This window comes from Mirounga leonina, unplaced genomic scaffold (genome assembly GCF_011800145.1).
Source record: "Mirounga leonina isolate KUSES-001 unplaced genomic scaffold, KU_Mleo_1.0 Mir_125, whole genome shotgun sequence".
NCBI classification, from domain to species: domain Eukaryota; kingdom Metazoa; phylum Chordata; class Mammalia; order Carnivora; family Phocidae; genus Mirounga; species Mirounga leonina.
This window is the reverse complement of record NW_023270305.1, coordinates 44,777,403-44,805,121: the sequence shown is the minus strand read 5'-3', so window position 1 is coordinate 44,805,121 and position 27,719 is coordinate 44,777,403. Positions and strand designations below refer to the sequence as shown.

The following is a 27,719-nucleotide window of genomic DNA, read 5'->3' as shown; positions in this document are numbered from 1 at the left end:
TTTTAAGATTTATTTATTTATGAAAGAAAAAGAGAAAGAACAAGCAGGGGGAACGGCAGGCAGAGGAAGAAGCAAGCTCCCTGTTGAGCAAGGAGCCCAATGTGGGACTCGATCCCAGGACCCTGGGATCATGACCTGAGCTGAAGGCAGACACTTAACCAACTGAGGCACCCAGGCATCCCTGGTCTTACCATGTCTTATTGGTGGGGCAGGGTTGGAGTAAGTTTGTAGGAATAAAGCTTGGGATCTTCCAGGGAAACTTTGTTAAATTGAATTCTAGCCCTTTCCAAACAGCTGTGCCTTTGGGTATTTTTGGGTGCCTAGAAAAGAAGAGGTTGTGGCTAAGTTTAGTGGGTGGGAAATAAAATGACTCCTATGGTAAATGAGTTACTTTAACATCCTGGGCAAGAATTTCCTCAACTGGAACATGAAAAGGGGTGGGAGAGAAACTAGTAAAAGTGATTGCTCTAGCAATGGGAAAGGGATACTTTTTTTTTCCTTAAGATTTTATTTATTTATTTGACAGAGAGAGACACAGTGAGAGAAGGAACACAAGCAGGGGGAGTGGGAGAGGGAGAAACAGGCTTCCCACTGAGCAGGGAGCCCGACCTTGGGGCTCGATCCCAGGACCCTGGGATCATGACTTGAGCCGAAGGCAGACACTTAACGACTGAGCTACCCAGGCGCCCTGGGGAAAGGGATACTTTTAAAGAAAGTTGTTTTTATGGACATTTCCCAACATATACCCAAGTGAGAGAGTAGTAAAATGAACCTCTACGTATTTATTCATCACCTGGCTCAACAATTATTAATATTTCACCAAAAAAGAGACTTTCCAACTATTGAAGTAATAAGAGGGAGGAGTACAAAGGAAAAGATGGCCAGATATGATTGAAAATTTCTCTTCCAAATTTTGGCTGTACTGAATTAAAAGGATGATATTAAATTGGTAAAATACTTAATACATTTTAGATATAAAATATTAGAATTTATAATATAGGAACAATTTCTGTAAATTTTGGTAAAGCACCAAGATGCTAAAAATAGGTGAAAAATGCAAACAGATAATACACAAAGAAGGACAGGAGTTGAAAAAAGGGAGTCAGTGTTCCTACTACTAATTTTAAAAAGCAAGTTAAATCAATAATAAGATTTAGTATTATACCCAAATATTACATTATAAAGAAATAAAGCAAGCAAACTTATGGCTGGCTGGGCTTTGGACGTCCTTGTAAATTTGGAGGACAACTGGAAATATAAGTATCAGATATCACAAGAAATACGTCAAAATGAAGAATAAAATATCTTATGAAGCTAAATATAAAGATTGTAGCCATGGTGTTAAAAAACCTGAACAACCAGTAGTAGGGACATTGAATAAGTTATAAGATATCAATATAATGGAAGAGTATAATTTTAGTACAGTGATCTATATGGTGATTGCGTGCAGTGTGAAAAATTAAGGGGAAAGAGTAGAACACAAAATCACATATATACTGTGATTACAGTTAAAATATTGGCACAAATAGAAATAACAGGAGATGAAGAAAAAAAAAAAGAAATAACAGTAGATGGTAAGTTTACGTTGTTTTAAAATGTCCTTCTCAGTGCTTAAAGTTGATTAAATAATTTATGAAATAAAATGAAAGAGGGAAATAGGGGATTGCTTAAGGCCTCACAGTTTCTACAGTTCCCTGAAAGTTAATCTTTTCCATTCATTGGCAGTGGAAAGATCCATAATTTTCAGCATTGCAACAGAAAATTTTACTTCTACCCATATTCTGCTGGGTTTAAGAAACAAGTTTATCAGCTTGCACAGGCAATTTCATAACAACTGGAGGGAAGGAGAGGCTAATATGACGGGTAAAAGTAGCACTAACTGCCCTGTATTGTTACCTGCCATAAAATCCGGAGGTTGCTAAAACAGAAATAAAATTATAATAAATAAGCCAAATAATAAATTTTAATATATAAATTATATTACATTATAATTTAATTTAAATTTACCAAATTTAAATTTCTGTTGCTATATTCTATTGCTAAAACAGAAATAAAATTATAATAAATAAACCAAATAAATTTTCTGTCATGTACATTTATTATCTTTGATATTCAGAAATAAATAAAGGTTATTTTTAAAAAGCCAGTATTTTCTGTTTTATCCTTCCTGTGATATTTCCTGAGGTGGTAACACTAAATTTTTTATGATCTCTGCAGATAGTCTCCATTTCTTTTAGAAGGATTCCTGCTGGAGGATTCTATTTTTATGAAAACAAAACAAAACAAAAAAACCCACAAAAACAATTTAGTTGAAACCAAACTGTAGTGAAAAGAAAGATATTTAGATATGACTTGGTGAGCCCTCTTAAATACGTATGTATGTTTTACAAATCTAAAATGTCTTGTCACTTGATTAAATAAAGGGAGGGAAAGGATGATCATAGAAAATTAACCTGGGCCTTGATATGATGAGTACAGAATATTTAAGCCAAACTCTTTAGTCTCAGAGGATTTCTTGATGTTATTACACTAGTCATTTTCCCCTTCCTATTAATTAATTAATTAATCTTTAAAGATTTTTATTTATTTATTTGTTTGTTTATCTGAGAAAAAGAGAGAGAAAGGGAGCACCAGTGGTGGGAGGTGCAGAGGGAGAAGAACAAGCAGACTCCCCACTGAGCAGGAGTCTGACCCAGGGCTCCATCCCAGGACCCTGAGATCATGATACCTGAGCTCACAGGTGCCCCTCCCTCCTATTTAGAATGTGTGTTATTTTGCCAAATAGTGAGGATGCCCGATAGTTCCCTGAACTTTTCTTGTGAACAATTAAGTGGATTATTTCCAGGAATAGACTTTCCCTTTAAATATTCTGAAGGTCTAATTCCTTTTCTCTTCTCTAGCATTTTGTCCTAGGCTATATTGTGTTTTTCTTTCTTTTTTTAACAAATGGGGAAATGAAAGCACTAAGAAGATGAGCAAGTTTTTTTGTGAGATTTAGAAGAGATCATCTGGTCATTCACATGAAGTGTTTAGAACAGTATCTGACACATGGTAAAATAAGTGCTCAACAATAGCTACAATCATTGTTATTAAACAAGGCCAAGTATGTGGAGAGCAGTGGTATGCAATAGAAAGACAGGGCGAGGCACAAATGTGTTTGCGTTATCTAGTAGTCACATTTTAAAAAGTTAAAAGAGACAGGTGAAATGAATTTTAATAATATAGATTATTTTACACTTTACCCCGTAGCTCCAAAGTATTATCATTTCAACATCTAATCAATAGAAAAAAAATATTAAGATGTTTTACAGTCTTCTTTTCAAACTAAGTTTTAACAATCTGGTGTGAATATTTTACACTGACAGAACATCTGAATCTGAATGCTTAATTTTCTTTCTTTCTTTTTTTTTTTTTTTTAAGATTTTATTTATTTATTTGACCGAGAAAGACACAGTGAGAGAGTTTTGTGAAAGCCCTTCTGGAGAAGACCATCATTCATAAGATTGAACCCTCAAATACAATAGAAAATGTAAAGGCCAAGACCCAAGATAAGGAAGGAATTCCTCCTGATCAGCAGAGACTGATCTTCGCAGGAAAGCAACTGCAACCTACTCTGACTACAACATTCTTTTTTTTTTTTAAGATTTTATTGATTTATTTGACAGAGAGAGACAGTGAGAGAGGGAACACAAGCAGGGGGAGTGGGAGAGGGAGAAGCAGGCTTCCCGCCGAGCAGGGAGCCCAATGCGGGGCTCGATCCCAGGACCCTGGGGTCATGACCTGAGCCAAAGGCAGATGCTTAAGCACAGCCACCCAGGCGCCCTGAATGCTAAATTTTCATCAGAAATATTTTATCTGTATTTAGATTTCATAAAATTTAGTTTTTATGTAGATTCACATACCCAAATTATTTTAAATATACTTAGAAGTTTTCCAGTATCTGAATTGAGTACCAAAAAATAATTTTCCTTTAATATTTGCATCCACATTGGAAAAACTGGTTCATCTTTTTTAGAAGCCTTGATTTGACTTTGAAACTAAAAGCATAATGCTTTTAAAACTGCATCTGTTGGGGCATCTGGGTGGCCCAGTCAGTTAAGCATCTGCCTTCAGCTCAGGTCATGATTCCAGGGTCCTGGGATCAAGCCCCGACATCTCCCTGCGCAGGGAGCCCGCTTCTCCCTCTCCCTCTGCCTGCTACTCTCCCTGCTGGTGTGCACTCTCTCTCTGTCAAATAAATACATCTTTAAAAAAATAAAATAAAACTGCATTTGCCCAAGTTAATTCACTAACTTCTGCCAGTTCAGTCGCCTTTTTTCTTTACTGTGTGGCTCATCATGCCTCTGCCTCTCCACTAAATTCCACATCAATAACATGCCTTGGTTTTAAATTTTATTTTATTTTTTATTTTTTTTATTTTTTAAAGATTTCATTTATTTATTTGACAGAGAGAGACATAGCGAGAGCAGGAACACAAGCCGGGGGAGTGGGAGAGGGAGAAGCAGGCTTCCCGCCGAGCAGGGAGCCCGATGCGGGGCTCAATCCCAGGACCCTGGGATCATGACCTGAGCCGAAGGCAGATGCTTAACGACTGAGCCACCCAGGCTACCCTGGATGGATCCTCTTAACAGACAGAGCTGAAGAGGAGGTATCATGCATCTCCCCATCATCATGCACGCGTGCACATACTCATAACCACTCTCTGTCTGTCTTAAAGTAGCTTCAGTTCCTCTCAGCTGCTGACATAATCTCATGTCAGTCCTAGTCTTTTCGGTTTTGTCATGAGTTTCTTCTTGTGCCTCCCCATGCCTTCGTCAGGTTTTTAATGACAAATTGAGAGGGGCTGCATCAGAAACAGCAAGTTCCCTACGTGAATCAGAATTCCACTGTGGAAGAATTTTAACAGTTCTGTTTTTGTATTCTTCTGCCAGAGTCAGCTTGCATGCTGGCGAGGTTTGGCGTACTGAGGGAGTGGCTGCTCCAGGGGCAGGGGGAGATGCCCCCACAGCTAGAACTTGCCAATTTGCTGAGCATGGGAGGTGGCAGGAGAAAATGTGACATTTAAGAGAGCAGTGTTTATTTTCTGCTCACTTCCAGATCTCCAAGGTTGGGCCAGTGTAAATCTACGAAGGAAAACTCAGCTGCTTTTCCTGTTCATCTGGGAAGAGAGTTTTCTGTTTTCTTCCCTCCTGGACAAACAGAAGTGGTGGTGTTGAGGGGCGCCTGGGTGGCTCAGTCAGTTAAGCAGCTGGCTCTTGATTTCAGCTCAGGTCATGATCTCAGGGTCCTGGGATCCGGGCAGTGTCAGGCTCCACGCTCAGCGGGGAGTGTACTTGAGATTCTCTCTCCCTCTCTCTCTGCCCCTCCCCCCACCCCATCCCCACATGTGTGCTCTCTCTCTCTCTCTCAAATAAATAAATAAACCTTAAAAAAAAAAAGTGGTGGTGTTGATAAGGAAAGGACTGGGCTGCATAATACATGTTTTTCTACCTACAGGTAAATAAAACTAGCTGGACAACAGGGAGCCTGGCCACATGTTTGGTTTCTCGCCGACTCACTGCAGATCCCTTCCTTCCTGTGCTCCAGTTTCTCATTCAGATCCAGGCTGTCTGTTCCCTTCCTGCATGACAAGGATTTTGTAAAGAAAGATGGAGTGGATTTTACTTTCTCTGGGAAGGTATAGAGGAGAAAGACTAGATGCTAGATTCAGGGTTCTGATGAGGTGCTTCTCTTGCTTTATCCCTAAGACTCATGCTTGCTGACACAAGAGAAGATGTCAAGACCTTAGAATCTGGGTCTTGGGACATGGCAGAATGTAGTTTGTGATTCATAAGGAGAGGCTGGGGTGACCCAAGTGCAGATGGACACGTGAAAACATGATGCTGAACAAACTAGATCTGGAGATCAGTGCAGTAGCTTGTAATCAGTTACTTGGAGTTTCTGCATTAGATTCTCACTTGTCTGGAATAGTTTACTTACGGTATTTCTGAAGAAGGAACATGGAATAAAGTGACCTTTCACATCTCCTTGAGGGCCTCTGATTCTAAAATAACTCCGAAAATGGGTCAGTAAACATGATGTAACCTGTGGCAAAGCCTAACCATGAGAGACAGATTTTCTCTTTAAATAATTGTTAAACCTGAGGAGTTTAACAATCATTTTACCCATGATGCTGTGCAAAAGCTATATGGAATTTGGGGTTCACTGAGTTGGGTTTTGCCTTAAAAGTAGGTATTGCTCAATGAAGGATAATAGCAACGTGCTTCCCCTAAGAGGCCATTACCAACCTACAAAGCTGAGACCTTGACCTCTTAAGCTGTATAGATGTGTATTATTTTATTGAGGTATAATTTACATACAATAAAATGCACAGATCTTACGTTGTTAGTTTGGTGCTTTTTTTTTTTTTATGGAGTTCACATTTAAAAAAAAAAAACTATTCTAAAAAATTGTGGTAAAATACACCTAGGATAAAATTTACCATCTTAGCCATTTTTTAGTGTCTAGTTGAGTACCCTTAAGCACATTTACAGTGTTTTGCAACCATCACCACCATCTAATCCACAGAACTCTTTCCATTTTGTAAAACTGAAGCTCTGTACGTGCTAAATTATTCTTTCTCCCTTCTACCCCCGGCACTGCTATTCCACTTTCTGTCTTATGAATATGACTTCTCTGAGAGGAATTATACAGTATTTGTGACTTTTTCACTTAGCACAGTGTCCTCAGGGTTCATCCATGTTGTGGCACACATCAACACGCCTTACTCTTTAAGGCTGAATAATATTCCATTTTATGCATGTATGTACCAGATCTTCTTTATCCGTCCGTCAATTGACACATGGGTTGTACATGGTTCCACCTTTTGGTTGTGAATAATACTGTCCTGAACATGGGTATACAAATATCTCTCCAAGTCCTGGCTTTCAGTTCTTTTGAAAGAATATCTATGTATCCAGAAGTGTATATGCCTAGAATATATAGCCAGAAGTGGAATTGCTGGATCATATAGTAATTATCCAATTTATATTTTTTTGAGGAACTGACCTACTGATTTTCATAGTGGCTCTACCATTTTACATTCCTACCAGCAGTACTCAAGTGTTCTACTTTCTCTACATCTTCCCCAACACCTGTTATTTTCTGTGTGTGCGTGCGTGTGTGTGTGTGTGTGTGTTTATAGGAGCCATCCTAATGGGTGTGAGGGGAGTTGAGTAAGTTTGAATAAGTTTTGACGAATGCATATAATTGGGTACTACTACCCCAATCAAGAATCAAGCTAAGGAACATCTCTAGCACCACCTAAAGTTACCTCTCTCATGCTCCTCTACAGTTAGTATCCTCTGCCTCATCACTACCTCCAGTCCTTGGAAAGTGGGGGCCCAGGATGGAAATCCTGTGAGCAGAGTCCAGGGAAGGTGCTGTCTTAGCATTCAGACAGCTGTGAGGACAATGATCTTTTTAAAAATGAATTAATTAATTAAAATTCAATTAATTAACATATAGTGTATTGTTGGTTTCAGAGGTAGAGTTCAGTGATTCATCAGTCTTATATAACACCCAATGCTCATTACATCATGTGCCCTCCTTAATGTACATCATCTAGTTATCCCATCCCCCATCCCCCTCCCCTCCAGCAACCCTCAGTTTGTTTCCTATGATTAAGAGTCTCTTACGGTTTGTCTCCCTCTCTGATTTTGTCTTTTATTTTTTTCTCTCTTCCCCTATGATCCTCTGTTTTGTTTCTTAAATTCCACATATGAGTGGGATCATATGATAATTGTCTTTCACTGTCTGACTTATTTTGCTTAGTGTTATACCCTCTAGTTCCATCTACATCATTGCAGGTGGCAAGATTTCATTCTTTTTGATGGCTGAGTAATATTCCATTGTGTGTGTGTGTGTGTGTGTGTGTATCACATCTTCTTTATCCATTCATCTGTCGATGGACATCTTGGCTCTTTCCATAGTTTGGCTATTGTGGACATTGCTGCTATAAACATTGGGGTGCATGTACCCCTTCGGATCACTACATTTGTATCTTTGGGGTAAATACCTCGTAGTGTGAGGACAGTGATCTTGTCAGAATACAGACACACACAGACTTGGTGACCAAAAACACCATATGGGAAGTCCGGTTTGACGTGTTGGTGGTAGATGTGAAAGCCTGAACTCTGTACTCCACAGATTAGTTTTTAATACAGGTGGAGTTGGTAACCCACGCCTTAAACAGCTCACTGAACAGGTAATGCTAGAATATGTAGATGTGGCAGACAAAGGTTACCTGGAGAGAATAGTAATAAAAAGAATAGTTAACATTTGTTGAGTACATGATGTGTGCACTATTCTAAGTACTTTGTATGATGCAATAACTGGTTTAATCTTTGCAACAACCCTATAACGTAATTTTGTTACTAATTCCATGTTACCAATGAGGAGACTGAAGTACAGAGAAACAATAACTTGCCCCAAATCATACAGCTACAAGTGTATATAGGAGAGTTATAAACCCAAGTTGGTTGGGCTCCAGGCTCTAGCCTCGTTGTTATAGAGGAAGGATGACATGGTCTCTGAGGGAGGAGTTCCCACCATCATGTGAAATTAGCAACTAGACCATGAGGTTGGCTGCACCACACTCAGGCTTGGACCTTCCTGTTGCTGTTTCTCGTCAGAAGGATGGCATGGATTCTCCCATCCTCGTGGGATACCAGCATCTGCCATACCTCAGGTCAGGGGAGAGAACCCAATGCATTATTACCATGCATATGACCCACAGGGCAGACCCACCACTTCCCTGTAGACGGGCATTCCATCTGCAAAATGAAGGGGTGGGCTGGGCATTCTCTGAGGTCTTCTCTACCCTGATGGCCCTACACTGGCAGAAATGAGCTCTTTCTGGAGCAAGTGTTCCCCCCCCCCCCATTTCTACTCCTGCTTTCTTGGGGCACTTATATCTCAACCTTGGAATTACTCTCTCACCTGTGCTTTGCTGGACATTTTGATCTGACACAGGGGAGAAGCAACTCTGGAAGATAAAAAGAATACTTCTTCTAAGTCTAGAACATCACTGCCATAGCACAGAGCATAAGTAACTGCCATCTAGGGCTTGAGAAAACATGTCACAGCTGTGCCAAACCCATCTTAGGCTTTGAATGAAAGCCCGTAATGTTTTTGGTTCATAGCATGAGCCAGACGAGCTATTTCTGGCATTCCTTCTTTCTCCCCCTACTGGTATACCCTGGGTAGTCTTAATATTGCTGGCAGTATGATACATATAACCAAATGGGGTCATTATTTCTAACCTCCTTTGATACTCGATTCAGACTACCCCAAGAGCATGATGCATCAGTCAGTCTCTGAGGCAGGCTGCACTTCGTGGGCACTTTTGTATTATGGTTGGATCAGCCATGACCCCCCCCCCACACACACACACCATACTCAGCTCAGGATGCTGGATCTTGATATGGGGGGTGGGGAAGATGGGCACAGAATGTGCTTGGATGGAATCCTTGTGTCTCTCCCTGGGGAAGGCACTACTCTGACCGTGTCTGCTCCAAAAAACGTTATCACGGAGCTGTGTTACATTGTTTTGCACCAGAGAGGCTGGATGGCTGAACCAGGGTAGGGGCATGTGGGTTGGAAATGTGCTTTTTCTTCATGGGGTGCCTGGGTGGCTCAGTCAGTTGGGCATCCAGCTCTTGGTTTCGGCTCAGGTTGTGATCTCATGGGTGGTGGGATTGGCCCCGATGGCCCCCCATGGGGCCCCGTGTGGGGCTCCCTGCTGATGGGGAGTCTGCTTGAAAGATTCTCTCCCTCCACCCCACCCCCTACTCGCTGACTCGTGCTCTCTCTCTCTCTCAAATAAATAAATACATCTTAAAAAAAGAAAAACGAAATGTGCTTTCCCTTCAGAGAGCCAACAGTCTTGTATTCGACACTTTTGATTGGAGGCTGTCTGCCAAAGTATAGCCACTTGCTGCCAGATAAGCCTGGGAGAGGAATAGTTTGGTCGTGGTTTTGTTTGATTTTGTTTTGCACCCAGCTCGTTAAAGATAGGAAGAACAAGAATGCATCTAGCTCAGCAAAAATGTGACAGTTTACAATATTTATTCCATTATTACTCTAAGAGCTCCTAGCACTGTCGCCTGCCTGTATGCACGTGGCCACGTGTGTGCATTTGGCCTGTATGATATAAAGGTCTACAGAGTCAGACCGTGAAGAAACAGCTCCTACCGCCTACTACTGCAGTGACCTTGGGCACTATGCCTAACTTTTCTAAACTTATGTTTTTTTTAAAGATTTATTTATTTATTTGTTTGACAGAGAGAGAGACAGCGAGAGCAGGAACACAAGCAGGGGGAGTGGGAGAGCGAGAAGCAGGCTTCCTGCTGAGCAGGGAGCCCAATGTGGGACTCGATCCCAGGACCCTGGGACCATGACCTGAGCCGAAGGCAGATGCTTAATGACTGAGCCACCCAGGCGCCCCTCTAAACTTATGTTATCACTAGACAGTAAGAGGGCAAAATGATACCATATAGATAAAAGCACTTGGGCACTTGATACAACTAAGTGGTCAATGAATATTTACCTACAAATAAAGTCTCTCTAGCTCCAGTGCACAGAGCAAGGAATACAAGGCTAGCTCTCCTGATGCTGAGCCTACCCCATGGAGGATGAGCCCCATCACCAGAGGGAGGATGAGCCCCATGACCAGAGGGAGGATGACTAAAGGCTGGAGGTGACCATTCAGGAAGGTTTGGTAGAGGGTCCTTGCAATGGGAAGCAAGTTCAATGGAGTTATCTCTAGCAGCCTCCAAGATTTTTTCTTTCTTTTTTTTTTTTTAAAGCTTTTATTTGTTAGGGAAAGAGCCCAAGCAGGGGGAGCGGCAGGCAGAGGGAGAAGCAGACTCCCCGCTGAGCAAGGAGCCCGATGCTGGACTTGATCCCAGCACCCTGGAATCATGACCTGAGCCAAAGGCAGACTCTTAACCAACTGAGCCACCCAGGCATCCCCAAGATTTCTTTTTTAAATGATAGAGTACTCTTGAACAGAGCATAGGGGATATTCTCTGCATGAAGGGTATATAGGTGGGAATTAAGGTATGCTTTTTTAAAAAATTTTTTTAAAGATTTATTTATTTGACAGAGAGAAAGAGAGAGAGCACAAGCAGGGGGAAGGGCAGAGGGAGAGGGAGAAGCAGGCTCCCCGCTGAGCAGGGAGCCCGATGCTGGGCTCGTACCAGAACCCTGGGATCATGACCTGAGCTGAAGGCAGTTGCTTAACCGACTGAGTCACCCAGCTGCCCTTACGGTATGCTTTTTAGCACTTAAAATGGTGCCTGGCATGGGGCAGGCATTCCGATCATGTTTGTTGAATGAATGAATGAACAAATGTGCATGAAACATCAGTGAAACTATCCTATCAGTCCCATGATTGTGAGCAATAATCAGCATTACCAGTACATCAACTTCTTGTTTCTATGGTCACTGTCCTGAGAGGAGGGGAATCCAGTTTGTTTGCAATTAAGAATTAAACAAAACAAAACAAAGCACTGCTACCAACAAAAGACCAGCCGGTGAGAATGCCACAAGTCTTCAGTCCACACGTGGTACTGGGAGTTGCTCAGATAACACTTAGGAAAACCCGAAGCACTATTCTGTGCAAGCTGAATACAGAATGCAGAGAAACAAGGAAGGGTAGCTACACATTTACAAAGCTTATCAGAATATGCTTTGATTGTGCCCTACTCGAAGCTTGTGCCTGGGGAAACCGAGGTATTATGTAAAGTACAGAGACATCTAGCAAGGCAAGCATTGAACTGGGAGTATAGGACCCAGCCCTTGCTCAGCAAGCATTTAGACCACCTCAGCTATCTTTTTATTTTTCTAATCTTATCTCTTAATGTAATAGAGAACTCACCGTAGCCAGCTTTCATTATTAGATCATCCAGCTGGTTTGCAAAGTGGAGGTAGTCGTCCTGACTCCAAAGGTTATTGGATAGATCAATTAAGATAATGTAGAGGAGTACTTAAAAAATGTACCTTCCCTCCTTCCCCCTGCCTTTTGGACAAAGGAATCTTTGGCATAGAGAAAAGGCTTTAATAGACTTTGGCATGATGTGGAAACGACAGAGGAGTGGGGATGTTTTAAATTGTATGTGAAACGCGTGTTTTAGAATTATTTATGGATTGAAATTATTATTATTGTCCCCCACCATGCTGTGAAGAAGTGGCTAAAATTTGGACAAAAGACTGTCAATAAGTTGTTTGCCAGGTGCAGGGCTGGAATAGATTCTTCCCTAAGATTCTTAGCAGTCAGGTTTCCAAATTTGTCAGCCTTCCTTTGCCTTATACACTTGGCCTTTGATTAAATGTTTGAAAATGCTTATTTCTCCAGACTCAAACCCCATCACGGCAACAAAACTTCCTTTACTTTTTGAAGGATCTAAGCTCCAAGGAGTTTGGGTTGCATTCATTTTCCTATTTCATAGACAGTTTTGAAGTGCTTGGGCGGGGCCCCAGCACACCCTCCACGAATCCACAGGCTAGAAGTTTAAATTTGTCATCCCGTGGGATGCAAAATGAAACCGCGTACCAGAGAAAAATGGTGAATGACTCACTCACATGTGATCTTCCAGGGAAGAGAGGGACTCAGTAAGAATGTGTCACAAGGACAGCAAATCTCTTCCTAATGAACATTCCGGTTGCCCCTCCTGGGAGCAGGGTCAATGTCATGAATCTGGATGGAGGCCACCAAGTTATGTTGGGGTTCCAAGGGGAGCATCCAGTACTGGGGTGAATTCAACATGGTGCCACATCCAGCAGGACCAGAGAAATTGCATTCATTAGCACACCAGGAAGGGGTTCAGCTCTCAGGGACAGGTTCATATTTACAGGCTCACCACACACATGCTGATAATATCTTTATTACCTTGAGAAATATGTGGGGCGCCTGGGTGGCTCAGTCAGCTAAGTGTCTGCCTTTGGCTCAGGTCATGATCCTGGGGTCCTGGGATCGAGCCCCGGGCTCCCTGCTCCGCGAGGAGCCTGCTTCTCCCTCCCCGTCTGCCTCTCCCCACCCCTGCTTGTGCTCTGTCTCTCAAATAAATAAATAAGACCTTAAAAAAAAAATGTAATTGTTACTGAGACAAAAATCCTTGTGCTCCAAGTACTCTGAAGACAGGTCCATGTGGGAAGCCAAACTCTAGTCCAGGGGTTGCTTGGCAATCACGGAATCAGAACAAAGGGTATTAGATAGATGACACAGCCATGGGAAATATCTGATCCTGGACCATTGGATCTAGGGCCAAGCCACCCTTTCCTTAGGGCAGGGCTTTGATGACTATTTCAAAGTAAGCCTCTCTGAGGATTTTATGTGGAGCTCACACACCATCTTTCTTTAAATATGCTAATGCTTTTGGCAAACTGGCCATAGGTCAGGAGCCATTCTTTCTCATAAATGAATTTGCATATCTTTGTTTTGATGGTTGTTTGCTGATTTTACTAGTCTGATGCGCAGGAAACCATCTAATTTGCCTGTTTTCCAAATTCTGGGTGAGTGAGGAGGAGTCCACCACACTGCCGCCTCCATGTATGGCCTCCTGAAATATTACATGAAGTCCGAGTTCCTTGTTCCATGTAGCTGCCCGAAGGACATAAGGAACTTTCTACTTGAGGTCATTTCTAGCAGTGTTACAATAGGGCAGTTTGTGGGACGGTGAAAAAATGATCTTCTTGTACACCTAAGCAGAAAACAGTATCGATCTGTTCTCGACATCTAATTTTTTTTATGAAGCCATCATTAATTACTTGTGCAAATTTTTGTAATCTTTCCTGCAATAAGTTGAACTTATTTATAACTCAGTATTCCCTATGTAACTGCTCTTGGGATATGTCTCTTATGTTGTGTTCCCAGCTTTCTTTCAGTTGCTCTAAAACCGTGTCTTAACATTTTCAGGAGCCCTATTGTGAGCCCTAGTTGTAGAGTTCAGGTATGATAAAGAAGTTGCAGTCCCCCCCCACCCACCCCGACTCCAGACTGCATAACCCTTAGAGTTTTTTAGACATCACTCACATATGGGCCCTTCCGTCTTCATCTTCCCATCTTGAAGAGCCCCTGATGCTTTTAAGGTCATTGGAGCCGTGCCCAAACCTGAGTGGGTTTGCCTTTTTCCTAAAACTGAGGCACAGTTGCTAATTATTTTGCCCCACCTGTGAGCAGCCAAGAAGCTTTGGAAACCCCCACACAAAGCCTGAGTCATTATGAACCTGGGGATACTGTTCGGTTTATGGACTTGTAGGCTGGCCTTCAGAGAGAAAGAATGAATGGATCAAGGAAGCTGCGGCAGAGAAGGTTCCTATAAAGAATCCTTGGCTCTTCAGGCTGGAGGAGAATGTGGGAGGACTTTTAGAGGTTGAGCTTCCAGAAGAAGGGCATGGCATTCTTTGGGAGCCGATCATTTTGTGCAGTTAAGAAGAGGCCTGTGGCAATTCTGGGAGGCGAGAATTCTACCACTGAACCACCAATGCCTTCCTGTGACAGTTCTGTTCCAGGGGGTGGTCCGAGTGATTCCTTCCCCTCCTTTCCACTCCCCACCCATCCTTGCCGAGAGTTCCTGACACCTTACTAGGTGCCAGACACTGTGCCAGTAAGCGTGAGCGTGGGTCAACTTTACATGTGTTATCTGATATCTGATCAAGGGGTACCATTTCCTGCCTTCATTTCTATAATCTATTGAGAAACTTGCTTGGTGCTAGTAAATAACAAATATACAACAGCTGTCTCTATGTAAATGGACTAAAGCTGTGTGCTGTCCAAGTTTCAAAATAATTGGCTAAAAGCACCGTGTGTTCAAGTATGATACGTTTTTTTCCCTTTAGTAAATTATTTCTAGCTCATTGAATAAGATTCTCAGTATTTCCAGAAGGTTTTGTGCAAGCATTTTTTTCCACTTCTTGATGTGGTCAAAAGGATTGGAAGTATTTATGTTAAAGGCTGGCTTTTGGAAGACGTGGTTCTCTTCCCTGCCTCCTTGTTGTCATCTACAGCAACTCCCCCTTATCCATGGGGTATATGTTCCAAGAGCCCCAACAGATGCCTGAAACTGTAGGTAGTATGGAACCCTATTTATGCTGTTTTTCTCTATACGTACATGCCTATGATCAAGTTTAATTTATAACTTAGGCAGAGTAAGAGATTAACAACAAGAACTAATAATAAAATAAAACAATTCTAATGATATAATAAAAGTTATATGAATGTGGTCTCTCAAAATATCTTATTGTACTGTGGTTACCCTTTTTTTTTTAAAGATTTTATTTACTTGAGAGAGAGCAAGTGAGAGAGCACAAACGGGGGGAGGGGCAGAGGGAAAGGGAGAAGCAGGCTCCCCACTGAGCAAGGAGCCCAGGACCCTGGGATCATGACCTGAGCCGAAGGCAGGTGCTTAACTGACTGAGCCACCCAGGCGCCCCTGTAGTTACCCTTCTTCTTGTGATGATATGAGCTGATAAAATGTCTGTGTGATGAGATGAAGTGAGGTGAATGATGTAGGTGTTGTGAAGTAGCATTAGGCTACCATTGACCTGATGTCAGAAGGAGAATCACCTGCTTCTGGATTGCCGTTGCCCAAAAACACAGATAAGGGAGGATTACCATATTCCAAAACTATATAGAAACAAAGGGAGGGCCCTTGTTCCTTAAACTGGGTCTGCTAGATTGTCTACCAATTAGCAGAAACTCAATCCAACTCACATATAAATTATACTTAATGAGGGATATTGGCGCATTTTGATCATTCATATGATGTGAAAAGGGCCTCCAGACAAAGTCATGGCTAAGTCTCAAAGAGCCCTGCTCTTGGCTTCCCCTAGCACATTCTGGACAAACAAGAAATACCCCTTCCTGCTCCCACAGATAGTCTTGACCCTACTCCAACCCCAATTCATGCCACTCTGGCCCTTGTTCATGATGCAGTTGTTCATTCCTCAAACACAGTAAGTTCATTGCTGTCTCAGGGCCTTTGCATTAACTGTTCCTTCTGCCTTCAGTAGTTCTCCTCCAGCACTGAATAGCTAGCCTCTCTCCCCATTCAGGTCTTAGCTCAGACGTCTTCTTGCCACCCTGTCCAGGCTAGCCCCTTCCCAGTGACCTGATCACATCATCTTCCAACCCAGGATTCAGCAAATTTTGTCTGTGAAGGGCCAGATATTAAATATCTTCAGCTTTGGGACACCTGGGTGGCTCAGTCGGTTAAGCGTCTGCCTTCAGCTCAGGTCATGATCCCAGGGTCCTGGGATCGAGTCCCGCATTGGGCTCCCTGCTCCGCGGGGAGCCTGCTTCTCCCTCTGCCTCTGTCTCTCTCTGGGTCTCTCATGAATAAATAAATAAAATCTTTAAAAAAAAAAAAAATCTTCAGCTTTGTGAGCCATATAGTCCGTCACAGCCGTTCAGTTCTACTGTTGTAGCATGAAAGCAGCTGTAGATAATATGTAAACAAACGGGTATAACCAAGCTCCAGTGAGTCTATTTATGAACACTGAGATTTGAATTTTATATAACGTTCATGTGTCACAAAATATTATTCTTTTGACTTTTTACCAACCATTGAAAATATAAAAACCATGGGGCGCCTGGGTGGCTCAGTCGTTAAGCGCCTGCCTTCGGCTCAGGTCATGATCTCAGGGTCCTGGGATCGAGCCCCGCATCGGGCTCCCTGCTCCGCGGGAAGCCTGCTTCTCCCTCTCCCACTCCCCCTGCTTGTGTTCCCGCTCTCGCTGTATCTCTCTCTGTCAAATAAATAAAATCTTTAAAAATATATATATTAAAAAAAAAAAAGAAAATATAAAAACCATTCTTAACTTGTAGGCCATTCAAAAAACAGGATTTGGCCCATGAGCTGTAGTTTGCTGATCCGTGTTCAATAGCATTGTCCTGTTGTACTTTCATCTTACTGATATCTGAAATCATCTTATTTATTTATTTGTTTATTTGTTGTCTGCCTTTCCTGGTAGACTGTAAACTCTTTGAAGTCATGTTCTTTGTCTTACTCACTGTATTATCTCTGTCGACTAGAACAGTGTCTGGAATATAGAGGTACTTTATGAATATTGGGTGATTGAGTAAATAAATCCATACAGTCCATGAGCTACTAAATCCAGTAAAGAATTCCTTCCAAATATTTCCTATGTATATCCTATTCCAGGCACCACACCCCACCTAGGTCTCTGCCTCTGCCTGTCTGTTCCTCAGTGCTTGCTCAAGCCTTCCTGACCCTGTCTTTCCTGTCTGTTCTGTAGAATAGGGTCTTGTGGAAGGAAGCATGTCTTTTGTTCTATCATTTCTCTGCAAAAACCAAAACTTTTCCACTATTTTCCCATTACCTACAGTATCAAGCCACACTCCTCAGCTGGGCATACAAGGCCTTGCCTGTCAGTTCCCTACCTGCTTTTCCAGCCCTATCTCTGAGCCTTCCCTGGAATGAGCCCTCTGCCCCAGCAGCCTCGTCTCCTCATTGTCCCCGAAGCCACTGCTTATTCCCACCTTTGCTCAGGCTGTGCCCCAGAACAAGTTGGCATTCCCCTCAGGAAAGAATTGAGCTCCCTAAGTGGTTATAAGGCAAGTCTGCAGTGATGGGAGACAAGGAAGAATGGAGCTGAGCCTCAGGAGAGCTGAAAGATGAAGTGAATGTGAGCAGATTGACTGAATCGGTAATAAAGTGGAAAGGATTTAGTAATTCTCAGGGTATAATTGAAAAGTGCTGCTTGGTAAGGTGGCCTAGGCCAGTGCTTTTCAAAGTACTGTGCAGGCAAATATTGGGGGAATCTTGTTAAAATGCAGACTCTAGCAGTAGGTCTGGGGTGGGGGGGGGGGGGTCTGAGACTGCTCCCAGGGGATGCCCATGCTTCTGGCTCCGGGATGATTCTTTTGAGTATCAAGGAACTAACAAAATGCTTAGGAAAGCAGCCTTTTCCATAGGACTCAGATATGGAAATAGGAAGTCAGTTGGCCTGTCCCTCAGAGGCCTGCCTGTCAATCATGAGACCAAGAGTCCTAGCCCAGAGTCAAGTCATTCCTTGCATTCTGAGTGACTGAGTACATGTGCAATGATCGAGCATCCTTGCTGCACAGAACGGAGGACAAAGCTGAGTGTGTAAGGCTACAGCTTTGAGGGAAGAAGCACCTGCACATCCCGAGATGGTGGCAGTGAAAACGGTCGTCTGGAAATGACAAGTCTAATGTGGGCTGGCTGCCGGCCGTCCTCACACACGCGCACAGACAAACGCACACACAGAGTGGGCTGCAGTGCTGTGCTTTTCCCTAACACGGCTGCATTATCTTTTCTCTCCAAGGAGGCACCTGTTCTGTTCCACTAGAGCTTACTGTTCGGAATCCAGGTTTGCCTTGACTACAAGTAATGTACTTCATCCTAACAAACAATAGGAACCACTTCTGTAATGTGTATCTCCAGACAGAAGAGCAGGTCGGAAAGTGTTTTGTTGGAGTAATAAACTTGTTTGCTTGAGCAGTTTCTCTTTAATTACTAACCCGGCCTTTGTATCTTTGGCTAATCAGTAGCTGGCCTTTCAATGACAGTGGGTGTTATTTCCTAATGGTTTAACTTCTGCAAACTACAAGTTATCCTGATTAATGATTTTAATGACACATCTCTCATCACAGTAATTTCCCCTCTGCTTTTTTCACAGAGGAACTTCTGCTCGGGTGACTGAACTCTGATCCTGGTATAGAGAGAGTCACGGCCATGGTAAGTTGGGGAGTGCCTCGCCCTACCTGGTGCCAGCCACGGACAGGTACAGGATGTGTATTCAGGGACTGTTGACTTTACAGAGGATTGTTTGCTTGATAGAGGGGAGAGAGGAGGAAATGAAAAGGCAGTTTTGTTTTTTTTCAGGCATCCTTTTAATTTCTTTCAGGGGTGGTGAGTAACTTGACCCTGAAAATTAATTCAAAAAGAGAATCCTTGGAATCCTTCTAACATCCGGAGATACAAAAATAAGTTGTAGGGGGCACCTGGGTGGCTCAGTCGTTAAGCGTCTGCCTCTGGCTCAGGTCATGATCCCAGGGTCCGGGGATCGAGCCCCGCATCGGGCTCCCTGCTCAGTGGGAAGCCTGCTTCTCCCTCTCCCACTCTCCCTGCTTGTATTTCCCTCTCTCGCTGTGTATCTCTCTGTCACATAAATAAATGAAATCTTTAAATAAATCTTTAAAAAAAAGTTGTAGTTTTCTCTCTGTGGGAGTACTTACGTGTTCATTATAGAAATTCCAGGCAAATGAAAAGGAAAAACTAAAAATCCCACAGGTCCTACCATTGGGAGACAAGTGCCATCCACATTTTGGTGTAACATCATTTCAGGCTCATCAAGAAGGGTGTTTGTTAGCCATATGGGCTTGTCATCTGCCTCCTGTTTTGGCCATGACCGGACTCCTCAGAGCTTGATTATCTGATCTTTGGGACAGGCAGGGAATTGGATCCCTCTGGGAGTTCTATAAAGTTCAGTGTTGAGATGGAAGCTGAGCCTCTTAGCTGCAAACAAGCTCTACCTGAAGCTGGCCATCTGCTCTCCTTCTCCCACCCAAATAAGGTATCTGAACAGACAGGTGATTTTGATCTCTGGTCTTCTTGGAAGGAATAATAGAAATAGAATCTTATACCTGGAGAGGAACTGGAGATCCTTCCAGCTCTAAATGGCCTCCTCCAGGAAGATGGAGGTATAAACACTCTTGAACAAATAGTAATATACTCTTAACATTGTCTTACATTAGACATTCTAGAATTTTCTTTATCATCCGTGACAGTCAAAACCTTACTTATATCTGCCCTAAATCTCCATGCTTTATTTTAAAATTCCTGTCTTCTTGATTCTCTCCAGACACAGAGAACGTTTATTCAGAAATGTTTACAGTGTCCCAACTTTGTGCCAGATGTGGTACTTGGCTCTGTGGACTCAAAATTAATGTGACAGTCTTCCTGTCTGCAACAAGCTCACAGGCTTCCAACATGTGAAGCCTATAACCTAGTGACCCTTTACTGTGCTCTTCATTCGAGGAAAATTACCTCAGTTGCTCTCATCTTTCCTCCTAGTACCTGCTTTTCCAACATCACTGTTACTTATTGGACAGATAAAGGATATTTTTAAAGGGTAGGAAAAACATACAATAGTCACAATATTGTAATTCCCAGTTGTTTTCCATCATTTTACTTTAGACCCTACTCACGTGTATAATGATTTTTAAACAGTAGTAATACAAGCATAAATAACAGTTATATATTCACTCTAATCTTTGCTTTGCTAACCCGTTAATATTACATTTTGTGGCATACTAAAATTATTTATTCTAGATGGTGGAGTTATGGGTGTTTTAATTTTCTTCTTCTTTTTTTTTAATTTTCCAAATCTCTACAATGACCATATGATACATTTCTAAAAAGAAAACATGTTTTAAAAGCTAAAAATATTTACAATATTTTTAAAATATATATTTTTAATTTTTTTTATTTTTTAAAGGTTTTATTTATTTATTTGACAGAGAGAGACACAGCAAGAGAGGGAACACAAGCAGGAGGGGTGGGAGAGGGAGAAGCAGGCTTTCTGCTGAGCAGAGAGCCCGATGCGGGACTTGATCCCAGGACACTAGGATCATGACCTGAGCTGAAGGCAGACGCTTAACCGATTGAGCCACCCAGGCACCCCTTTAAATAGATTTTAATTTACATATAGTGAAATGCACTGCTCTTAAGGTTACTGGTAGATGAGTTTTGACAAACCTATGGACCATGTAACCTACTCCTCTATCAAGATAGAACATTTCCTCGCTCCAGGAAGTTCCTTTATGCCTCTTTCAGGTCGGTCCCCTCCCTGCTCTCCACTCCACCCTAGAAATACAACCACTGTTCTGATTGTCATTACCACAGATTAGTTTTGCCTGTTCTAGAACATCCTATCGGTGGAACCATAGAATATGTACTCTTGTGTGTCTGGCTTTTTTCGCCAAGTGTTATATTTTTGGCAATTCATCCGTGTTGCTATGAGCATATCAGCAGTTTGTTCCTTCATGACTTTTTATTGCTGATTAGTATTTGTTGGAGATTGTCATCAAAAAAGCTGTGACCGCTGACTGACTAGTGAGCTGGACCTGGGCAGTCAGAGGCTTCGCACCCCCGCCCGTCTGGAACGTGGGTTCTGCTTACCGTTCCTGCTCCAAGATCACCTCGAGGTGGTGATGTGGGGTTGAAGACAGCTGCACGGCATACACGACTGAGCCCATTTAGGACCTCTTTATAAACTTTTAAGATTTCAAGGATGAGTCTAGGGATCAATTTGTCTTGCTGCCACTCAAGACAAGCCTCGTATGTAAGTTCCCTTTGCCATTGTTAAAACTGTCACCTACCGACGAGGAGAGGCTTGTTTCTCTTCAGTCTTCCTGTGCCCTCTGCCTACAGGGGTCAGCTTCAGATGACGCCATGAAAGCTCCTGAGGGGATTGTGGACCTACAGTATTCCAGTGTATTGGATTCCAACTTTTGACATTTATTAGCTTCTTGATTATTTAATAACTGAATAATATTTCATCGATAGTGCTCTAACGCCTATGTCTAGCCATTCATTTTTGTTATTCTTTCCTACATCCTCCCTGTTTCCTTTGCCTACTGCCACAAGAAGCCTTCCTGGGATAGAATCCCCTGCCTCCGCAGAACGGATAATGGTACCTTACGCCCTGGAATTTGATCAATACGGTTACTGCAGGGCGACCAGGAACAAGTTTCCTGAGCTTATCTTTTTCCTGGAAGAGTCACTGAGAATGTTAATTGATAAGATGAAACATCTTTGCAAATCCCTCCATTGATTCATCTTGTTAGATATTAATTTTAATCCCACAATAGCGTCCCTCAGCAAAGCAGTTTGTGTTAAAAGTCGAATGCAGTGTTTTGGGCACCATCCAAAATTTTGCAATAAAGCTCCAAAAGAAACCTGTGAAACATTTCACTCAGAAAGCTGTCTCATAGTGGAGCCAGCGGCTGAGTTAGGCCATGTTGGAATTTTGACAGCAGATCACCAGTTTGCTTATTACTTACTATTGATGCATAGTAGAAAAGAATGAAAGAACCTGTATTAATTTTCTAGGGCTGCCATAACAAAGTCCCACAAACTGGGTGGCTTAAAATAATAGAAATTTGTTGTCTCACAGTTCTGAGGCCAGAAATCCAAAATCAAGGTGTTGGCAGGGTCAGGAGCCCTCTGCAATCTGTAGGTGACTCCTTCCTTGCCTCTTCCTAGCTTCTGGGGGTTTCCTGGCAGTCCTAGGCTTAACTGTAATCTCTGCCTTTAGCATCACGTTGTGTTCTCCCTGTGTGTCTGTGTCTTCACGTGCTGTCTTTTTTTTTTTTTTTAAGATTTTATTTATTTATTTGACGGAGAGAGACACAGTGAGAGAGGGAACACAAGCAGGGGGGAGTGGGAGAGGGAGAAGCAGGCTTCCTGCTGAGCAGGGAGCCCGATGTGGGGCTCGATCCCAGGACCCCGGGATCATGACCTGAGCTGAAGGCAGACACTTAACGACTGAGCCACCCAGGCGCCCTCATGTGCTGTCTTATAAGGACACCAATCATATTGGATTAGGGGCTCACCCTACTCCAGAATGACCTCATCTTTTTTTTTTTTTTTTAAGATTTTATTTATTCATTTGAGACACAGAGATACAGAGAGAGAGAGAGAAAGCATGAGCAGGGAGAGAGGGAGAAGCAGGCTCCTCGCTGAGCCAGGAGCCCGATGTGGGGCTCGATCCCAGGATCCTGGGATCATGACCTGAGCCGAAGGCAGACGCTTAACCATCTGAGCCACCCACGTGCTGCCCAGAATGACCTCATCTTAAATGTAATTAATTACATCTGCAATGACCCTATTTCCAAATAAGAATACATTCTGAGGTCCTGGGGGTTAGGACTTCAACATATCTTTTGGGGGGTTACAATTCGACCTATAACAGTGTCCAAGGAAGTTAATGTCATTGACTTCTACTTTCCTCTGTCAGGTGTATAGAGGGTGGTGACTAAATGCTAGATGCTGACCATATCTAGGAGGTGAAGGCCTGGGCTTGCAGCAGACAAGGCCCACACTCTTTGGTACCGGAGGCCTTTGGATGGACTTGATGTGGACCACAGTGAGCAAAGTCTGTCTTCAGAGAGAGCTTCCCTAAGGCATAAAAATCCTCTGTTCCTCTAGATGGTCCACATTATATCCTTGGGTGAAGTTAAATCATCAGAGAGCCTTTGATCTATTCTACATTGTTTTTGCCGCCTGTACAAATGCTCTATTCTGGATTTTGCTTTGGCATTACCCCATGGGCTTACATTAAGATATTATCAGAGGGGCACCTGGGTGGCTCAGTCGTTAAGTGTCTGCCTTCGGCTCAGGTCATGGTCCCAGGATCCTGGGATCGAGCCCCATGGTCGGGCTCCCTGCTCAGTGGGAAGCCTGCTTCTCCCTCTCCTACTCCCCCTGCTTGGGTTCCTGCTCTTGCTGTCTCTCTCTCTGTCAAATAAATAAATAAAATCTTTAAAAAAAAAAAGAGAGATTATCAGAAATAGATATAAGAATCTTCACTCATATTTATTGTGGAGATCTGTTGAAGTCATATTTAATAATTATGATGGCAATGATAGCCACTGAGTTTGAATTTTTGTTTTAGTGTTTACTACTTTGCTGGATTTTATGCTAAATGCTTTGTTATATTATTCTGCTTCATTTTTACAAGAACTCTGTGAGTTGATATCATTATTCTTGATGTACAGGTGAGAAAAATGAAACTCCCCCTATTGACAACCCAGCTAGAAAGGGTTGAAGCCGGGATGCCTGGGTGGCTCAGATGGTTAAGCATCTGCCTTCAGCTCAGGTCATGATCCCGGGGTCCTGGGATTGAGCCCCTGCTTCTCCCTCTGCCTCTGCTGCTCCCCCTGCTTGTGCTCTCTCACTTGCTGTCAAATAAATAAAATCTTAAAAAAAAAACACATTTCTAAAAAAAAAAAAAAAGGAAAGGGTTGAAGCTAAGATTCAAAGCTAGGTCTATCCCACCCCAATATCCATGTTCCCCCTACTAAGCTTTACTACCTCTCACTGTAGCCTACTGTGTCTCCTTTACAAAGACCCACAGATGAAATTTCCCTCAGTATCAGAATTCCCTTTATAGTGTTGGTGACACTAAGAGTGATGTAGAGGAGATGGAACTCTCTCCATGAATATTAGATTTTACTGGATCGTGGGCACAAGGCTATGGGTACATTTCAACCAAGGCTTATATAAGATATAAAACCCTTCTCACTCAATAATTCATATCATTGGGGCGCCTGGGTGGCTCAGATGGTTAAGCATCTGCCTTCGGCTCAGGTCATGATCCCAGGGTCCTGGGATCGAGTGCCGCATCGGGCTCCCTGCTCCTTGGGAGCCTGCTTGTCCCTCTGCCTCTCTCTCTCTCTCTCTCTCTCTCTCATGAATAAATAAATAAAATCTTTTTTTAAAAAAAAAAAAGGGCGCCTGGGTGGCTCAGTTGGTTGAGCGACTGCCTTCGGCTCAGGTCATGATCCTGGAGTCCCGGGATCGAGTCCCGCATCGGGCTCCCTGCTCAGCAGGGAGTCTGCTTCTCCCTCTGACCCTCCCCCCTCTCATGCTCTCTATCTCATTCTCTCTCAAATAAATAAATAAAATCTTTAAAAAATAAAAAAAATAATTCATATCATCTCCCTGTTCTGTTTCCTCCCATTACCATAACATCCTACCACCATTTACCAAAAAGGACGTTATCAGAAAAGTCAGGAGAAAGAGACCAACTATGTGACCTGAGCCCTAAATTTAGCCATACCCTCAGCTTGTGAGCCCTAGCATTGTAAAAGCACATAACACCAGCTATGAACAGAGGAAGGTATCCAGCTTGGGCTGAACCCCATTGACATCCTGCTGCCAAGAAGATCACTTAGATCCTCCCCATATGCAACCTCAGCCAATCAAATGCACACTACAATGCAGACACCTGACAAATTAACTAAGGGAAAGGAGACGAGGCAGAACAGTTCTAATGCTGGTCATGACTAATTGGGTCATTTTTAAGAACAAGAAAACAGAATTCAGAATATCAAAACATGGGTTGCAAGGGCTATAACGCTTAGTGTCAGATACAGAGAGGAAGATATATTTAAAATCAAAGCTAGTGGGGTGCCTGGGTGGCTGTGTTGGTTAGGCATCCCAACTCTTGATTGCAGCTCAGGTCATGATCTCAGGGTCATGAGATCACGCCCTGTGTCAGGCTCCAGGCGGGGGCATGGAGACTGCTTGGGACTCTCTCCGTTGCTCTCCCTCTGCTCCTACAACCCCCTCCTTCTCTCCCCCTCCCTTTCTAAAAAACAAAACAAAAAACCCAAAGCTAGTTTGATTCTACCCTCTACTGCTAAATCAGGGAGCCCAGAAGAGCTCTAGTAATGCAGATTACCTCTCTGTAATCTCAGTACAAAGAAAAGCAGGGCAGTTCTGGGGCAACTGGTCTCTTTTCCTCTTACAGACACAGTGAGTCTCTCATTACTGATTACAATTCCCTCTTACTTTGGCTTCTAGGCAGAGAAATCTGTGGCTTCCCTCCAATAACTGTACAGGCTCTTAAGGTCTGCATTTTGGTTTCCTTCCCACCCCCCGAGCTTTATCTTAGTTTTCTGTGTTTTATGCCCTGTCACTGAATTTCCCCATCTACTTATTTACATATTTATTTATTTTTAAAGATTTATTTATTTATTTGGGAGAGAGAGCAGGGGAGGGGCAAAGGGAGAGGGAGAGAGAGAATCCTTAGGTAGACCTGGACCCCGAGATGGGGTTCAATCCCAGGACCCTGAGATCATGACCTGAGCTGAAATCAAGAGCAGGCCACCTAACTGACTGAGCCACCCAGGCACCCCTATTTATTTATTAATTTAGATTTTATTTATTTGAGAGAGAGCGAAAGTGAGAGAGATCACAGACGGAGAGGGAGAAGCAGACTTGCTGCTGAGCAGGGAGCCCGATGGGGAACTTGATCCCAGGATCCTGAGATCATGACCTGAGCCAAAGGCAGACGCTTAATTGACTGAGCCACCCAGGCATCTGATTTTTTATATTGCATTATATGTATTTCTCTACACTACCTCCCACAACATAAATCACATATTAATAAATCAGTAAATATATTCAAAACATTCAGGGCACCTTGATCTTAATCAGTAAATTATTTCTAAATCATAATCCAATGGCAGTGGCCCCTACTGGTCACTAGCCTGTGTTTTGCTTGCTATTGTTTTTAATTTTTGATTTTTATTTTGACGGGATCAGGTTCACTCATTTTAAATTTTTATTTATTACTTTTTAGAATTCCAGTGTCATTAACATACAGTGTTACATTAGTTTCAGGTGTACAATATAATGATTCAACAACTCTTTACATTACTCAGTGCTCATCATAATAGTACTCTCAGTCCCCATCACATATTTCCCACATCCCCGCCCCCTCCCCTTTGGTAACCATCAGTTTGTTCACTGTAGTTAAAAGTCTGTTTTTCTGTTTGTCTTCTTTTTCTTTGTTCATTTGTTTTATTTATTAAATTCCATATATGAGTGACATCATATGGTGTTTGTCTATCTCTGACTTACTCCATTTAGCATAATACTCTCTAGATCCAACCATGTTGCTGCAAATGGCAAGATTTCATTCTTTTTAAATTTTTTATTCATTTATTTTTAAAGTTATTTATTTATTTCAGAGAGAGAGATTGAGCACGAGTGGGGGGGGGGCAGCAGAGGGAGAGGGAGAAGCAGACTCCCCGCTGAGCAGGAAGCCCGATGTGGGACTCGATCCCAGGACCCTGGGGTCATGACCTGAGCTGAAGGCAGACACTTAGCCAACTGAGCCACCCAGGCACCCTTCATTCTTTTTTTTATGGCTGAGTAATATTCCATTGTATTATATCTACCACATCCTCTTTATCCATTCATCTGTATGGATGAACACTTGGGTTGATTCCATATTTTGGCTATTGTAAATAATGCTGCAATAAAAATATGGGTGCATATATCCTTTTGAGTTAGTGTTTTTGCTTTCTTTGGAATACCCAGTAGTGGAATTACTGAATTATATGGTAGTTCTATTTTTACTTTTTTGAAGAACCTCCATACTGTCTTCCACAGAGGCTGCACCAGTTTGCATTCCTACCAGCAGCAACAAGGGTTCCTTTTTATTCCACATCCTCGTCAACACTTGTTGTTTCTTGTGTTTTTGATTTTAGCCATTCTGACAGGTGTGAGCTGATATCTCATTGTGGTTTTGATTTGCCTTTCCCTAATGATGAGTGATGAGCATCTTTTCTTGTGTCCATTGGCCATCAGTATGTCTTCTTGGAAGAATGTCTATTCATGTCTTCTGCCCATTTTTAATTAGATTATTTGTTTTTTTGATGTTGAGCTTGTGTAAATGTCATGAGCACGCTATGAAGGCGCACACACGAATTGTGTCTTTCCACAATGTCAGCTTTATTCAATCATAAAGCAAAGTTAAATCACAATTATAAAGCAGGTTCAGGATTCCAAACTCAATAACAATGCACATGTGATTAAACTTGGCTTCTTATACAGCACACAAGGCAGGACAGAAGATAAGCCACACAACAAACAAGCTCACAGAAGGGTGCAGGA

The 27,719-nt window shown here is 42.5% G+C and overlaps 1 protein-coding gene across 1 annotated transcript in view; it reads left to right on the top strand.

The window, feature by feature from the left end:
- The window catches only part of ANXA4 (annexin A4), a 63,826-nt gene that overhangs the window by 9,489 nt on the left and 26,618 nt on the right, over positions 1 to 27,719 (top strand). The window contains exon 2 of the mRNA XM_035001383.1: positions 18,706 to 18,764. Within this exon, the coding sequence (XP_034857274.1) occupies positions 18,762 to 18,764 (3 nt within the window). The 5' untranslated portion in view covers positions 18,706 to 18,761. The remainder of the gene's footprint in view (positions 1 to 18,705; positions 18,765 to 27,719) is intronic.